Source organism: Canis lupus, chromosome 1 (genome assembly GCF_048164855.1).
Source record: "Canis lupus baileyi chromosome 1, mCanLup2.hap1, whole genome shotgun sequence".
Classification (NCBI taxonomy): domain Eukaryota; kingdom Metazoa; phylum Chordata; class Mammalia; order Carnivora; family Canidae; genus Canis; species Canis lupus.
This window is the reverse complement of record NC_132838.1, coordinates 1,179,004-1,193,733: the sequence shown is the minus strand read 5'-3', so window position 1 is coordinate 1,193,733 and position 14,730 is coordinate 1,179,004. Positions and strand designations below refer to the sequence as shown.

At 48.0% G+C, this 14,730-nt stretch overlaps 1 protein-coding gene across 1 annotated transcript in view; it reads right to left on the bottom strand.

The window, feature by feature from the left end:
- Positions 1-14,730, bottom strand: part of PARD6G (par-6 family cell polarity regulator gamma) — an 81,230-nt gene that overhangs the window by 45,419 nt on the left and 21,081 nt on the right. The window contains exon 2 of the mRNA XM_072814105.1: positions 11,567-11,789. Coding sequence (XP_072670206.1) covers positions 11,567-11,789 — 223 coding nt within the window. The remainder of the gene's footprint in view (positions 1-11,566; positions 11,790-14,730) is intronic.

Sequence of the window (14,730 nt, the reverse complement as noted above, 5' to 3'; positions counted from 1 at the left end):
CTCTTCCTCATGGGCCCTCCAGGGCCGTCAGTAACTGCACGTTCTCTCCAGCAACCTCATTCCTTCCTAAAAAGATGTTTCTCCAAATAGAATGGCATCTGATCAGGTTCAAAATGACCAGTAATCATACCGTAAGTAGCATACTCAGCCTAATTACCCTAAGAGCATGACTCAGGTGTAGATTTGGGGGCCTCAGGCTTAGGGAAGAGCCTCACCGGGTCCAGCATGCTGGTGCCTCTGTCTAGCAAAGATGCTTCAAATGCAGAATGCTTCAGAGAAAACACCGTGACGTTAATACCCACCAACTAGTTCTCACTTACACAGATGTTTCAGCCAGCTGCTTCATAAACAGGCCAAGAAACATCTCAACTCAGGGTAATCTGCGTACAGACACCCATGAGACATGCAAGTAGTCACAGAGCCCATACGATCCTTTGGTTGCTTCTCCTACGTGTCCTGTCTTCCTGTCCGCCCGTCCTGTGTGGTCTCTTGGCCAGCGGTGTCGTCTGCCAGCATCTGGTCCCCAGCTCCGCAGTGCACACCTACTGTGTGCAGGCAGGGACACAGCACCAGGGAGTTCCGCTCTGCGGAGCTCCTTGGTGCCATCTCACCATCTCTCCAGTGCTTGCTTCAGCCTGGCTCTCCTGGACTGAGCCCCCCAAAACCTTGTGATCTCCTGTGACTTCACACACTCTTCAGTTGGCCTGGCTCCACATCCTGAAGAAGCCAGGCTTTCCATTCCCCATCCCGGGGCTCCCACAGCACACTCACTGGGGTGGTCACTGTGCTCCTGGGCAGGATGTGGGGTTGCAGAGCCCTGAGGGCAGAAGACCCTAAGTGACCTGTGACTGTCTAAGTGCTGGGTGCTTACAGGGCTGCTAACTGGAGGAGCAGTGGCACAGCCTCACAAACTGGGATGAGCCTATTAGTATAGCAGTTGAGCTAAACAAAGAAATTAGCCAAGAGCTGGTAATTCTGTCACCATCACGAGTGACATCGGAGAAGCTGAATCTGCAGTGGAGGGTCCTACAATGTATGGTGCAAAGTCAGTGGTGGCTGACCTCCCTCGGACCATCACCCAGGTCAAAGGGGAATGGCAAGGACCTGACTTTCAGAAGGTACGCAAGGCCAGATCATCCCTCCAAAATTTCTGTGCTCACACCTGTGGCTGCCCATCCCCAGAAATGGCCAGAATAGTTCAAAGTTAACCCCTTGCTTACAAAGGCCCAAGGGGCTGGCATTCCTCGTTCTTGCAGAGTTTTTTTTTTTTTTAATTTTTTTAATTTATTTATGATAGTTACACAGAGAGAGAGAGAGAGGCAGAGACATAGGCAGAGGGAGAAGCAGGCTCCATGCACCGGGAGCCTGACGTGGGATTCGATCCCGGGTCTCCAGGATCGCGCCCTGGGCCAAAGGCAGGCGCCAAACCGCTGCACCACCCAGGGATCCCCCTTGCAGAGTTTAATTCAATAGTACATCAGGTTTCAACTCCATCCAACCCAGACAAGTAGGTCCTAACTGAACCCAGCGTCCTGTCCATGAGAGATACTTACAAAGACACTTCTGCTTCACAGAGCATGTGGTCCAGGACATTCAGGCGTGTGTACTTATCACCAGGCTTCAGAGAAGGCAGCTCAGCAGGCTTCCCATAACCTGCCACCTGCAGCAACATGTCTGTCGGGTCCCACGGAGGCCCTGCTGACCTTTCCCATGGCTCTCCAATACCAAACAACCCCTGCGCCCGTAGTAGACACCTGCACTCAGATGGTGGGAAGAGTATCCAGTTTGCTCCCACGCTGTTTGAGGAAAGTGCGAGATCTAGTAAACCCAGGGAGGGATGACTAGTGTGCAGGCTTGCGTGATCGGCTGGGCTCCAGGCCTCCACCTCCCATGGGAGGTGCCTGAGTGCCCAGCTCTGGCAGCTTCCAGACAGGCACACGGAGGAGGCTGTGAGTGCAGGGCATAGGGCTTACCAGGCAGGCCATCGGAAGGGCCAAAGAATACCTTTCTTCTAAAAATAAGTGAAGGCACAGAACCCTAACACACCCTGGTAACAGAAACACAGCCCTGTTATAGTATCTGAGGAGTATGCTCTTTTTGTTTAAAAAGATTTTTTTTCAAAGAGAAATCCTGCTAACACAGACAGCTTGATAACCAGTCAGTTGGCTCAGGATCGTCAGCTTAAACATGAAAAGAAAGCCCCACGCTGTGCTTCCATGCTTGGCCTTTCCCCTTCAAACGGGACATCCTTGAGCTCCTCCTCTCTGACAACTGGCTTAAATAAACATGTTAATTATCCAATGACCAGCCACTGTGACATGATGGAAAGGAAACAAGTGGGATGGTCACCTCCAGACAAACCACTCTGGCCTCCACAGAGGCTTCAGCAGGAACAGTGGGTCTGCGTATCAGCCACGGTTTGCAGCTCCCACCAGGAAGGCCAGGCTAAGAGGAGCTCCCTAAATTGCAGGACATCTGATACCAGGTATAGTAGGATAACAGCCCCAGAGGGTCCTAGCTGAGGGCCCAGACTTGCAGAGTCCCAAGCTGGGTGCTGTCTTAACAGGCGAGCAGCCTACAGCCTACACTTAGGCCAGACCCTCACTGGCCTTCAAGAGGGTAGATGAGTGTTCATGCCACACAAGGACAATCTTCAACGATGTGTTCAGAATGATTCCATCCAAATATCATTCAAATGCCCTGCTAAAAAGAAGACCACTGGAAGTATGTATCTTAGTTCAAAGTACACACCTAGCAAGACATCTCTGCTAACTTACCCCAAAGATAACCTGACACATATGTAAAAATGTACCACACAGTTTCTACGAATAAAAAGTTGGAACAGTTGAAATAGAAAATAAGAGGTTGGTTACATTTTTTATATTTATAACTGATATCTCCTGTTAAAAGGATGGTGTGTATCTACATACATCTACAAAAAGTAAAAAATACAATGCCAGCTTAAAACAATGTCTAAAAATTAATTTAAAAGTATGTGTATTATGACCCTATTACTATAAAACTATGTCCAACTAATTTACCTATACCAAGCCGTCAGGAAAGGGCTCACCAAAATGCTAATGTGGTTACCTTGGGGTGATGGAGTTGTTTATTTCCACATTGTTTGAATTTTCTTTTACAAATATGTTACAGGCAGAAAAGACTTTTTAAATAAAGTCTTACAAAGAGTTTAATGACAGGATATGCTTATGATATATTGGGGCTTTAAAAAGCATGAGTCCAAATCATAAACATACCATGGGCTTGAATATGTAAAAGTAAATAACACTAGAAAACAAGAAAAGAGTAGATTCCAATTCCATCTCACCATTCCTGTACAAGGTGTTTGCTGGGATGGGGGTTCCTCCCTCCCTCACACAGGTCAGCTGAGGGCAGGGGCAGAGCGGGTGCACAGGTGTGCCATGCTGGCTGGAAGATGCCGATGACCTCGTGGCTTCCGACCATCTGCACAGATGGCCAGCCTTTCCAGGACCAGCCCCTGGATTCTTCTGGATGGTGGGTGGTTCTGGCTTTGTTTTCTTTTTAATGAGCTACATCAGCACATTCTCTCCCCCCATCCACTCCCACTCCAGGGGTGAATGTGGGCTTCAGGCATTTTGTTTTCTGCATGTTCCCACGATGGAGCAGTGGGAGACTGTTTGCCCTTTCTTTCAATTATTAAAAAAAAAAAAGAAATTCTCCAAACATGCAAACTTTCAGGAATCAGTGGCAATTAAAGAGGCAAATGTGTCAGAAGAGCCAGCAGGGGGGGTGTTACATCTGCTCCTACAAGCACAAGGACATAGACAAGGTTAATTCAGCAAAACTATACATTCCGCTGCCTCAATACACACAGCCTCAAACCCTGGGCAGAGTATGGAGAAAGACAGAGACACTGAGTGTCTCCTGCTGCACAGTGAGCCCCCAACCTAAAACAAACGCACCTCTTGGTACTTAATGAAGAATCTGAGAAAAGCGATTATAAGCAGAATTTATATACCTAATATTTTAAGATTCTACCAGTGTGTATAACCAAATTCTCAATGATTACATACGGTTTACCTTGAAGAACATTCTGCAATTACTTTTTCTAGCAACATCCTTAAGTGAAATCATAAGCAAATACCTCCCTGCCATCCCCGATCATGCAACCTCTGATTAATCACACAGTTAGCAGACACACGGAAATAAGCAGTATTTATGTTTACTGTAAAGGTAAATATTTCAGAACATTTTAATTGTGCTGAAAATCCTGTGGCACAATTAAGTCCTCACAAGCCTCCTGTGACATCCTGAGATGCTAATCATCCGAGCCACAAAACAGCTACTAAAAGTCAGCTAGAATTCCATTTTGAGTTCTGGGCTGGGGCCGGTGCGGGGTGGGTGTGGGGCAGAAAGGCCCATCTCTTAAATAACAAGAGGGCTGGGTGGGAGTGCTCGTGTTTGAGGGGTTTATTTGATGGATAAGTGGTGAAAAGTTAGTGTTTGCACTTCCTGTTTATTCTGCTAAAAATAGACATACTCTGAGTGTCTCTGCTTGTTTGGGCCAACTTTCCAAACATTCCTGAGTCTTTAGGGAGGACTACAGGAGCACACAGGGGACAGAGAAAGTAGTTCCTCAACACGGACAGTGTGTGCGACCCAGGTCCAAGTCCAGAGTCTCCCGCTGTGAATTCTTGATTCTGTAACTTATTTAATGGGCAAAACGTTAAAGTAAAAGGCTAGTGATGTGTTATATACACACAAGGAGGCCTCAGAGTCCACATCAATGGACTCAAAACAGAACTCCTCAGGAGCCAATTGGAGGGTCCTTAGCACTGTCTTGAGTTGTGATGCCAAAGAAATTAATTATAAAGTGTAAGTATTCACACCTATTGAAAATGGCTGAATTTTGGAAATAAAGGCCAAAGATGAGCCCTAGATATCATCTAGGATTGAGGCTCAGAAACAGGACAGTCTGATTTAAATCTCCTATTTTAAAATTTATCAGAGGTATTAAGATATAATTTATTCATTAAAAATAATTTAAATACCATAACATCCTTTCACTTAAAGAGTATAATTCAATGGTTATGAGTATATTTACAAAGCCCTGTAATAAACACCACTATTGAATTCCAGAATATTTCCACTGTCCAGTAAAGAAGCCCCAACCTACCAATACCCTCTCCCTCTAGCAACCATGATCTGTTCTGTCTCTATGGATTTGCCCATTCTGGACTTCTCATACAGAGTTGATTATCATTATTCTTGGTGGTTACGTTCTATAAAGTCTCCTTGAACACTGAGCCATGGCTCCAGGGAGAGTATAGGGTTAGGTTCCTGTAAGCCTTTCAATCATGTTTTCTCCACTGAGCAAATATGAACCCTTGTGCTCTATGTGTTTCTATTTAAAGACATGTGTTTGGTATATATTACCAATTCATAATGTTGAACTCACCACCAAAGAGCATTTTCTTTTTCTTTTTTCTTTTTTTAAAAGATTTTATTTATTTATTCATGAGAGACACACAGAGAGAGAGAGAGAGGCAGAGACACAGGCAGAGGGAGAAGCAGGCTCCATGCAGGGAGCCCAATGTAGGACTCGATCCCGGGTCTCCAGGATCATGCCCTGGGCCGAAGGCAGGTGCTAAACCGCTGAGCCACCCAGGCATCCTGAGCATTTTCTACATAAGAACATCACATCCTTCTGGCACTGATGAAAACTCAACAGCACTCCTGCACTATGCTTGGGGTCATTTCCAACAGTCACATCATAAGAAAAGCACAGGGGGATTTTGGGACGAGGGCAGTGCAGGGAGCACCAGGACTTTCTCCCCACCCCAGCGACCACTGCAGGGGCAGAATCTGGCTGACAGGACTATTTTGGGATAGTGGAGTCTGCTGAAGGCTTGCAACTGTCCAGCAGAAGGAGCCAATTTTGGTCTATTCTAGCTTGGAGCACAGGGGCAGCTACTCAGCCCTGCAGCAGGCAGCTGTGCATGTGTTTCAGGAGCTGCCTGCTGATGCCAGGTCAGCAGAAAGGACTCTGTCCTTCCAAGAGCAGAGGCTCTGTTCTGACCACACAGGTGCAGATACAGAGGCTGCGGCCACTGCTATCGCCCCTCTGGCTTCAGCTCGTGTGACTGCAATGGTACTGAGAGGGCGGGTGCCCCCTGATGCTCCTGTGGTTTCTCACTTTTCCCCTTTGGGAGCCATATATTAGGACATTCAGAAACAGCTGCACACGTGGGAAATTAGGAAGGATGGTGCCTGCCCAAGAGAAGGCTCACAGGAGACCCCAGAAGACACTGAGTTTTCACCTTGGGCTGATCCTCGGGACAGAGACAGTCTGCCACCATCCAAAGAAAGATGACAACAAAACAGCAAAGCCTGGGGAAGTGGGGGAGTCTGATTTCCAGAGTCACCGCATCAGGATATTCGAATGTGCCGTGTTTAGCCAAAAAATCACAAGGCACAGGAGAGTTTGGCCCGTTGAAAGGAAAAAGGGAATTCTACAGAATCTGTCCCTAAAAAAGACCTGATGTCAAATCTACTGATCAGACATTAAACCCACAGTCTTAGAGATACTCTAAGAAGGGCACCTGGGAGGCTCTGTCAGTGAAGCGTCTGCCTTCAGCTCAGGTCATGATCCTGGGATCGAGTCCCAGGTAAGGCTCTCTGTTCCAGGGGGGTCTGCTTCTTTCTCTGCCCCTCCCCCTCTTCACCACTCATTCATTCTCTCTCTCTCTCTCTCCCCCTCTTTCTCTCTCTCTCTCCCTTCCAAATAAATAAAGTAAAATCTTAAATAAAAGATGCTCAAAGAATTAGAAAATGTGGGTAAAATCATGAAAAAAGTATGAACAAAATGGAAATATCAATAAAAAAGTAGAAAACCAGAAAAGAAATCCAAAAGACATTCTGGAGCTGAAAGTACAGTGACTGATATGAAAAATTCACTAGAGGGATTCAAAACAGATTTTAGTAGAGAGAAGAAATATCAAAGAACTTGAAGACAGGATAATGGAAATGATCAACGCTATGGAAAAGAAAGTACATGAGAAGAACAAACAGGCCTAAGGGATCTGTGGGACACCATCAAGAGAACCAGCATACACACGGGGGAGTCTGAGAAGGAGTAGGGGGCAAAGAGAATATTTGAAGAATGTTTTGAAAACTTTCCTGTTAGAAAGACATGAATATAAAATTCAAGATGCTCAACAAATTCCAAGTCAGATAAAGTCAGAGATCCACTTGGAGATGTGTTATAACCAGACTTCCAAAAAACAAAGAGAGAAGCATGAAAGCAGCATGAGAACATCCAAAGGATCTTCAGTAAGGTTATCTGTGGATTTCTCATTAAAAACTTTGGATCTGAGACAAAGAACACCAATACGATCAAAGTGCTGTAAGAAGAAAAACCTGCCAACCGAGAATCCTACATCCAGCTAAACTGTGCTGCAAGGTGAGGGAGAAATCAAGACATTCCCAGACAAACAAAACAAAAGCTGTGGAAGTTGGTGATCACTGGACCTTTCCTGCAAGAGCTGCTCCCAGGAGTCCAACAGGTGTAAGGAGAGGACAGGAGACAGTAACTTCAAGCTGTGGGAGAAATAAAATCTCAGTGAAGACTAACACAGCCAATTATAAAAGCTAAAAACCTAAATGTAAGACCTAAAAATATAAAACCCTTGGAAGAATATTTAAGACAAAGGCCTCAGGACATTGGATTTGGCAGTGAGTTCTTGGATATGACAGCAAAGGCACAGTTAACAACAACAACAAAAAAATTTACAAATTTAACTTTGTAAAAAATTACAAATACATCAAAAGACATAACCTACAGAAGAAAAAAGCAACCCACTGAATGAGAGAAAATACTTGCAAGTCATATATCTGACAAGGGATTAACACCAGAATATAAAGAACTCCTGAAGCTCACCAACCAAAGAGAATCTGGTGCAAAAATGGGCAAAGGACTTGAACACATGTCTCTCCAGAGAAGATGTATAAGTTGTACAAGTGGCCATTAGGCGCTAAAAATACACTCAACATCGCTAAATATTAGGGACTTAGGAATCAAAAGTACGAGATCCCACCTCATACCCACTGTGATGGCTACTATTGAAAATCAGAGGGGCACCTGGGTGGTTCAGTCACTTAGGTGTCCAACTCTTGATCTCAGCTCAGGTCTTGATCTCAGAGTTGTGAGTTCAAGCCCCATGTTGAGGAAAAAAAGATTAAAAATTTCAGAAAACAATAGGTGTTGGTGAGGAGGTGGAGAAACTGGACCCCCGTGCAGCCACTGTGGAAGGCAGTATGATAGTTCCTCAAAAAATTAAAAATTGAACTACCACGTGAAGCAGCAATATATATACTACAGGGTCTATACCCAAAAGAATTGAAAGGAAAGTCTCAAAGAGATATCTGTCTCAGGCTCACAGCAGCATCATTCACAATAGCTACAATGTGGAAGAAACCCCTATGTTAACTAATGAATGGATGATGAACAAAATGTGCTCTGTCCACACAAAAGAGTATTATTCAATCTTAAAAAGGAAGGAAATTGTGCAATATGATACAATGTGGATGAACCTTGAGGACGCTGTGTTCAGTGAAACAAGCCAGTCACAAAAAGACAAATACTGTGGGATTCCACTTATGTGAGCTTCTTAGAAGGGTCACAACCATACAGATACAGAGCAGGGTGGCAGGTGGCAGGGCTGCAGGGAGGGCAGCATGAGGAGTTAGTGTCTATGGGACAGAGTGCTCAGTGTTACAGAGAAACGGTCGTCCATCCTTGAGATTGTGTTCATGCTACTGAACTGCACAATGGCAAATTTTATGTTATATGGATTTTACCTCAATTTAAAAAAAGAATACACACAAGAAAATGACATATATGACACTACACAGTGTGGATAGGACACGAGTTTCTGGCATAAGAGCAGAGGCAGGAAGGTGGAGCGGTGCCCTTTCCAATCTCAGTGGTATCTCTGCCGCCAGCATGTCTGTGAATGGCCACCAAGGGTCCTGAGCATCAATTCTGGGCAACAAACACATTTGAGCCACTTCACAGACACAGACTCTGCACGTCAGAGGACATACTGTGAAGGGGGGCCCCCCGGCAGCAGCCTGCACTCCCGGTGGTTCCCACCTCACGCCCTCCCCAAGGTGCCCGTGTGTGCGTCTGTCCCTTCAGCTGTCCCACGGCACATCTAGGGCACCCACCCCTGGTCTGTGGCCTTCCACACAAGGTCCGCTGTGAGAACAGGACTCCACATCCTGGTGCTTTGGGGAAGAGTTTCCACGTCCCTATCCATCAGGGATGTTGGTTTGAAGTTTACTTGTGACATCTGTGTGGCTTTGGAGGAGAGGGCAGCTTTCTCTGAAAGTCCACAGCAAGGCTCATGAAGTTATTAAGTGAAGGACAAGTGACTGAAGCCATAGTGAAGCCATGAATACAGCATTACGTGACTGATGTCTCAGAACCCTTGCTGTGGGAAAGGACATGGGACTTCAGTGTTGCCTCCCAGGGAGGCCCCAGCAGCAGCCTGCCCACGGGGACACTGTCTTCCTCACAGCGAGTGGTCTGTCCTGAACATGGAGCCCGTCAAGGGGCTCCTGCTTCGCCCCACCCACAGAGACACAGCTGTCCTGCTTCTAACCACACATAGTGAGTACAGTGAGGGTCCCTTGGGGATAGTGAGAATACAGCCTTAGTTTCCCCAGCGATGGGGGCCCGAGGCAGAGGCTCTGTTGTCATACAGAGCAGGTCATGACAGACCTGCTGGCCACAGAGCCAGCGAGAAGGTGCGGAGGCAGTGACGGAATGGAGGTCCCCCAGCTCCTCACTGTCACATGACAGAAGGGGGGGGGTCAGCGGACACCTTGACCCTGGCCAGCCAGGAAAACTGAGCATAGTGAATAATGAAACAGGAGGCAGGGCCCAGCCAGTGGCGTGTGAGCCGCCCTGGAAAGTCAGCGTGTCTGTCCCCCTTGCAGGCACACGAACCCTGGAGCTCCCGGCACCACCGCAGCTTCGGGGAGTCAGCAGCACAGGGCGTCACGACCACTGGCGCTTCAGGGAACAGTGCCCTCGGCAGTGCCTCCACCTCAGCTCCGAGCCTCAGGCAGCCCTCACTTCCTGGGGACAGGAGTTGAGGCTCACACATCCACCGTGAGGCCTTTCTGTGAAAGGTGAGCGAACAGCACAGCCTCAGATGGCTGGGGCAGAGCAATGGATGGTGGAGTGTGGCCAGATGCCAGGACAGCTCTGAGGATGGCGACACACATGGCACAGAGACGTGGAATGACAGGATACAAGCTGGGTGGAGGGGACGCGAGGTCACGAGGTGCAGTGGCCTGAGATCAGGCCTCATGGAGAAGAGTGGTGTGGAGCAACCACTGGTCGACAGGCAGGGCCACGCCCCGGGGCCAGCAGGGAGGCGAAGTCCCCGTGAGGAAGTGACAGCTGTGCTGGCTTCTCGGTACCGTCAGCAGGATGTCCCGGCTCAGCACAGCCTGCAGATGCTGAGCTGTGTGATCTCGTGCCAGAGGACGGGTCAGAAAGGGATCTCCTGCAGTTTACTTTCCACGTGTCCCCTTCTATCGCCACAACAGCGGGCACTCACAGCACGGCCTGCTTACTTCCTCAGGATGGCGTGGGGACCGTGTGCTCAATCAGGCCTCACACCCAGTGGGGACTGTGGCACCTGCCTGCCTTTAGGACCAGGCGCCGGGCCCTACACCACGGCCCCGAGCCAGGCCTCCTTGTCCCCCAAATGTTGCAGCTGCTACTCACTGTGTCCATGCAGCAACCTGACTGGTCAGTGAATCCCCCACAGCAAACACAGTGAGCCCCAGAGTCACCCTGCAAGGGCCCCCAGGGTGCTCTGCCTCCATGGGTAGCCAGTGTGCTCATTACGGCACAGAAGGTCCAGGCATGACCAAGTCAACCAGGAAATACCATTTGCCCAACATCAACCCTCTCCTGCAGGCAGTACCTTCCTTCAGCGTGTTATTTTGAAATGTGAAGATTCTCCCAAGTTTAGAGATGAGAAAGCATACGTAAAACGCAGCTGAGAAGCGAGCAGCACAAGGACCCCTTGACCCAACAGTCCCTCTCAACCATTCACTTACAGCTTGTTTCCCATAAAGTGATACTGTTACAGCAAAGCTAGGTCCTCAGAGCGAAAAGTTAACCAAAGTTATAATTTAAAGCCAGCATCATTTTCCAATCCTAAAGACAGTGGGAAGCACACACAGGAAACCACAAGTTTCATTCTTGGGTTACTGGCTAATGCCCTTCTTTCAGTGACCCCCTTGCTTCCAGTTAAAATATGAAAGTATCAATATTATTTTTTCCTCAGTATTTAAAAATCAGAAGTCAACACTATTTAAGATGGAAAATGCATTAAAATTTTTAAGCCCTTCTAATAAATTAATGTTGACCAAACCAACATGACTTTCTATAATCTACCAGCACAGGCTACAAAAAAGAACCATAAGGTGCTGTGCTGCCCGACGTCCCTGGATGTGGCCTGTGTGTGATGGCACTGACAAGCAGCTCCCCACGCCCCGGTACCTCGCTTCTGGATGAAGACCCGGAGCAGAGGGTTTGCGCTTGAGACCGCCTTGCAAAAGTTGTCATCGTTGTTGATGGGCAGCAGGTCCCCGTGCACATCTGCATAGCCGATGGTCACATCTGTGTTGGCGATGTGGTGCGTGTGCACGACCAGCTTGTAGAAGTCTTCAAACTTCCCAGGCTTGTGCCGGTCCAAGGAGAACCTTCGGAACTCAGCCCCAAACTAAAACACAAGAGACAAGGTGTAAATGAGTAGCTTGTTCACTTAATGACAGGTGTGTGCCATCCTCCGTGAGGCCCAGGGACCAGCGGGGGTAGCTTGTGCAAAGTCAAAAGTGTGCAAGATTGTTTCTGTCACCTCTGACCCACATCCTGAGGACAGGACGGGTGCTAGAGCTCAGGCTGTCGAAGAAAAGCCCTGTTGAAATTAATTACAATGGGGATCCCTGAGTGGCTCAGCGGTTTGGTGCCTGCCTTTGGCCCAGGGCGCGATCCTGGAGTCCCGGGATCGAGTTCCGTGTCGGGCTCCCAGCATGGAGCCTGCTTCTCCCTCTGCCTGTGTCTCTGCCTCTCTCTCTCTCTCTCTCTCTCTCTATCATGAATAAATAAATAAAATCTTTTTGAAAAAAAGAAATTAATTACAGGGATGGTGGATGAGATGAACTGATTTGATATGATTTGCATTTCAAAAAGACCAAAGGGCTGTCCTTCCAAAGGATGGGAAGTGGAAGCAGAAGTGAAGGAAGTAAGGAAAGTGGTAAGAAGGAGGCCTCGGAAATCTCGGGAGACCTGGGTGCTGGCCAAAAACACAGAGCAGGTCTCTCTCCCTAAAAAGCTGGTATTCGCTCTGTCTGCTCTGGGGAATGCCCAGGCCCATCTTTCCTGACAGTCCCTGGCTCGGGGCCGAGAGTTATCTGCTGGGACAGGACCCTGGGTCACCTCCCACAGGCCAAAGTATCCTGGGACCCTGGCACACGGCCTGCCTGGCCTAAGGCTTTCTGGAGTTTTGCTGTTCCTCACTTGGCAAGAGAGACCTTTATTCCTCAGGCAGGACAAATGCAGCGCTCTTCAACATATCTGAAAACTAATTACAGGGGTTCCAAAATACACAAAAATGAAACGTCTGATGTTTATACTAAAAGAGTCATTACATCATCTAGATGTTATGTCAATTAGTCAAGGGCAAATCAACTCAGACCATATGGGTCTGTGTGGCTTTCCAATTGGGTGGGCATAAGAGCTACCTGAAGGCCCCAGAGGTCTGGACTTGGCTGACCTGGAGACCAGCCCGAGAATCTGCATTTTCAACAAGTTCCCAGAAGAAGCTGGTGCTGCTGGGCTGAGAACCAAACACATGAAACCTCTGATTTTAAGGCAATCTCCAAATCTCCAAGTCTGCAGATCCCTGAGAACCAGTTTCCCGATCCGTTTCCCTTTTCAAAAAGCAGAAGAAAACCAAGTCCTCAGCCATCCTGCATTGCCCCAGGGATAAAATACTTAAAGGCGCACAACAGTGAGACGTTCCAAAATACTGGTTTGAGAAAAGCCACCTTGGATGAGTAAGCAGAAGCCCCAGGGCCTCCCACACACTGGGTAAGGGGAGGAAGGCCCTGAGCTCACCAAGGCTCTGCTCATCCCTGCCGCAGCAGGAGGCGCCCTCTGAGCCCGGGCCTGTGAACACCGCACAGCAACCCCAAAATCCCTCCTGCATTATCTTCTCAGTGTTTATCCCGAGCACCATCACCTCCTGGCCCAGGGTGAGCAAACCTTTCAAGATTCAAGAGTTCACACCTACAAGATTTAAAGTGGTTTTGTTCAGATTTGGTTATGTCATCACATCATGAATATCTATTTCAACAAAAGCCATCATCTCTGCCATCTCTATCTAAGGCAAACTAACTTCTGGAGCAATTAGTTTTTACTCGTGTCCATGTTCTTTTCATTAAATACATAAAGAGAGTTGGAAGTTGGACTGTGTCCAGTGAAACAAGAAAGTGTCTCTCTTTTCCCAGGTCATTGGTGGGAGGTGATTCCAGCTGAGAGCCCCCCGGTGCGCCCCCATGAAGGGATGCCGGCTGCCCCCATCTCTGCAGGACTCAGGCCACATCCCTGGCAAGTGGTGAGTAAATGTCGCACAAGCCAGCCTGTTCTGCACAGCTTCTGCCCTGTCTTTGGTCTAAGAACCTCTCATTTCTTCTCACTGCTTCTAGTTGTTTTCTTCAAAATATGTCCTAATGTGTTGATCTGAAGTGAAAATGAATCCAGACTTCTTCCTGACAGGAGGCAAGTCTGAGTGGTGCTGATGAGGCTGACCTTGTTAATTCAGAAGGACGGCAAACACGGTTCCTATGCTGAATGGAACCCAAAGTTAGCAAAAAGAGATAGGAAAGGGGATGTTAGCATTTTCCCTATTTTTTATTGTGGCAAAATACACAAAACATAACATTTACTGTATTAACCATTCTTAAGTGTACAGTTCAGTGGCAGCAACACATTCACAGCGTTGTGCGAACATGCGCACCGTCCACGTGCCGTTTCCTCCTGTGAAGCTGAGTCTGTCCCGTCAGAAATGGATGCTGGGCCCTGTCCCTAGCCCTGTCCCCAGCACCATCCCCAGCACCATCCCCAGCCCCGTCTCCTGCCATGGCTCTAGGACCATGACACCTCCAACTCCTTCAAACAACTGCAATCCTATAGTTTTGTCTTTTTGTGATGGGCTTGTTTCCCTCATCAGACACATGATTTGAAACACTGTGTCTGTTCTGCTGGTTGCTCTACTCTTTGGATCTTAGTCCTTCTGAGGGAAACGTGATGGCTGTGGTTGGGGTGCAAGGAGAAGGAAGTGGATGGTCTCTCACTTGCCCGCTGACCTAGAGCACCAGCCATAAGAGCTTTTCTCAAAACTCTCCTCAGTGAGAACTGAGCTTTGAAGTGGTAACTGATTTGGAGTGAGGGGCTGGGTCTCCCCAGAGCAGCCCCCACTGTGGAATCCTGCTGGTTTGCAGGGACAAACGTGGGACAGCCTGCAAGTGACATGCACTCATCACTTGCCACCTTCCCTGGGGACCAAACGCCTGCGGGGGTCTCCGACCTTTCAGGCTGGTCTCCAGCCAACTCTGATGCTGGTTCAGGCATTGTCCTAGGCATCCCTCTACACAAACGCA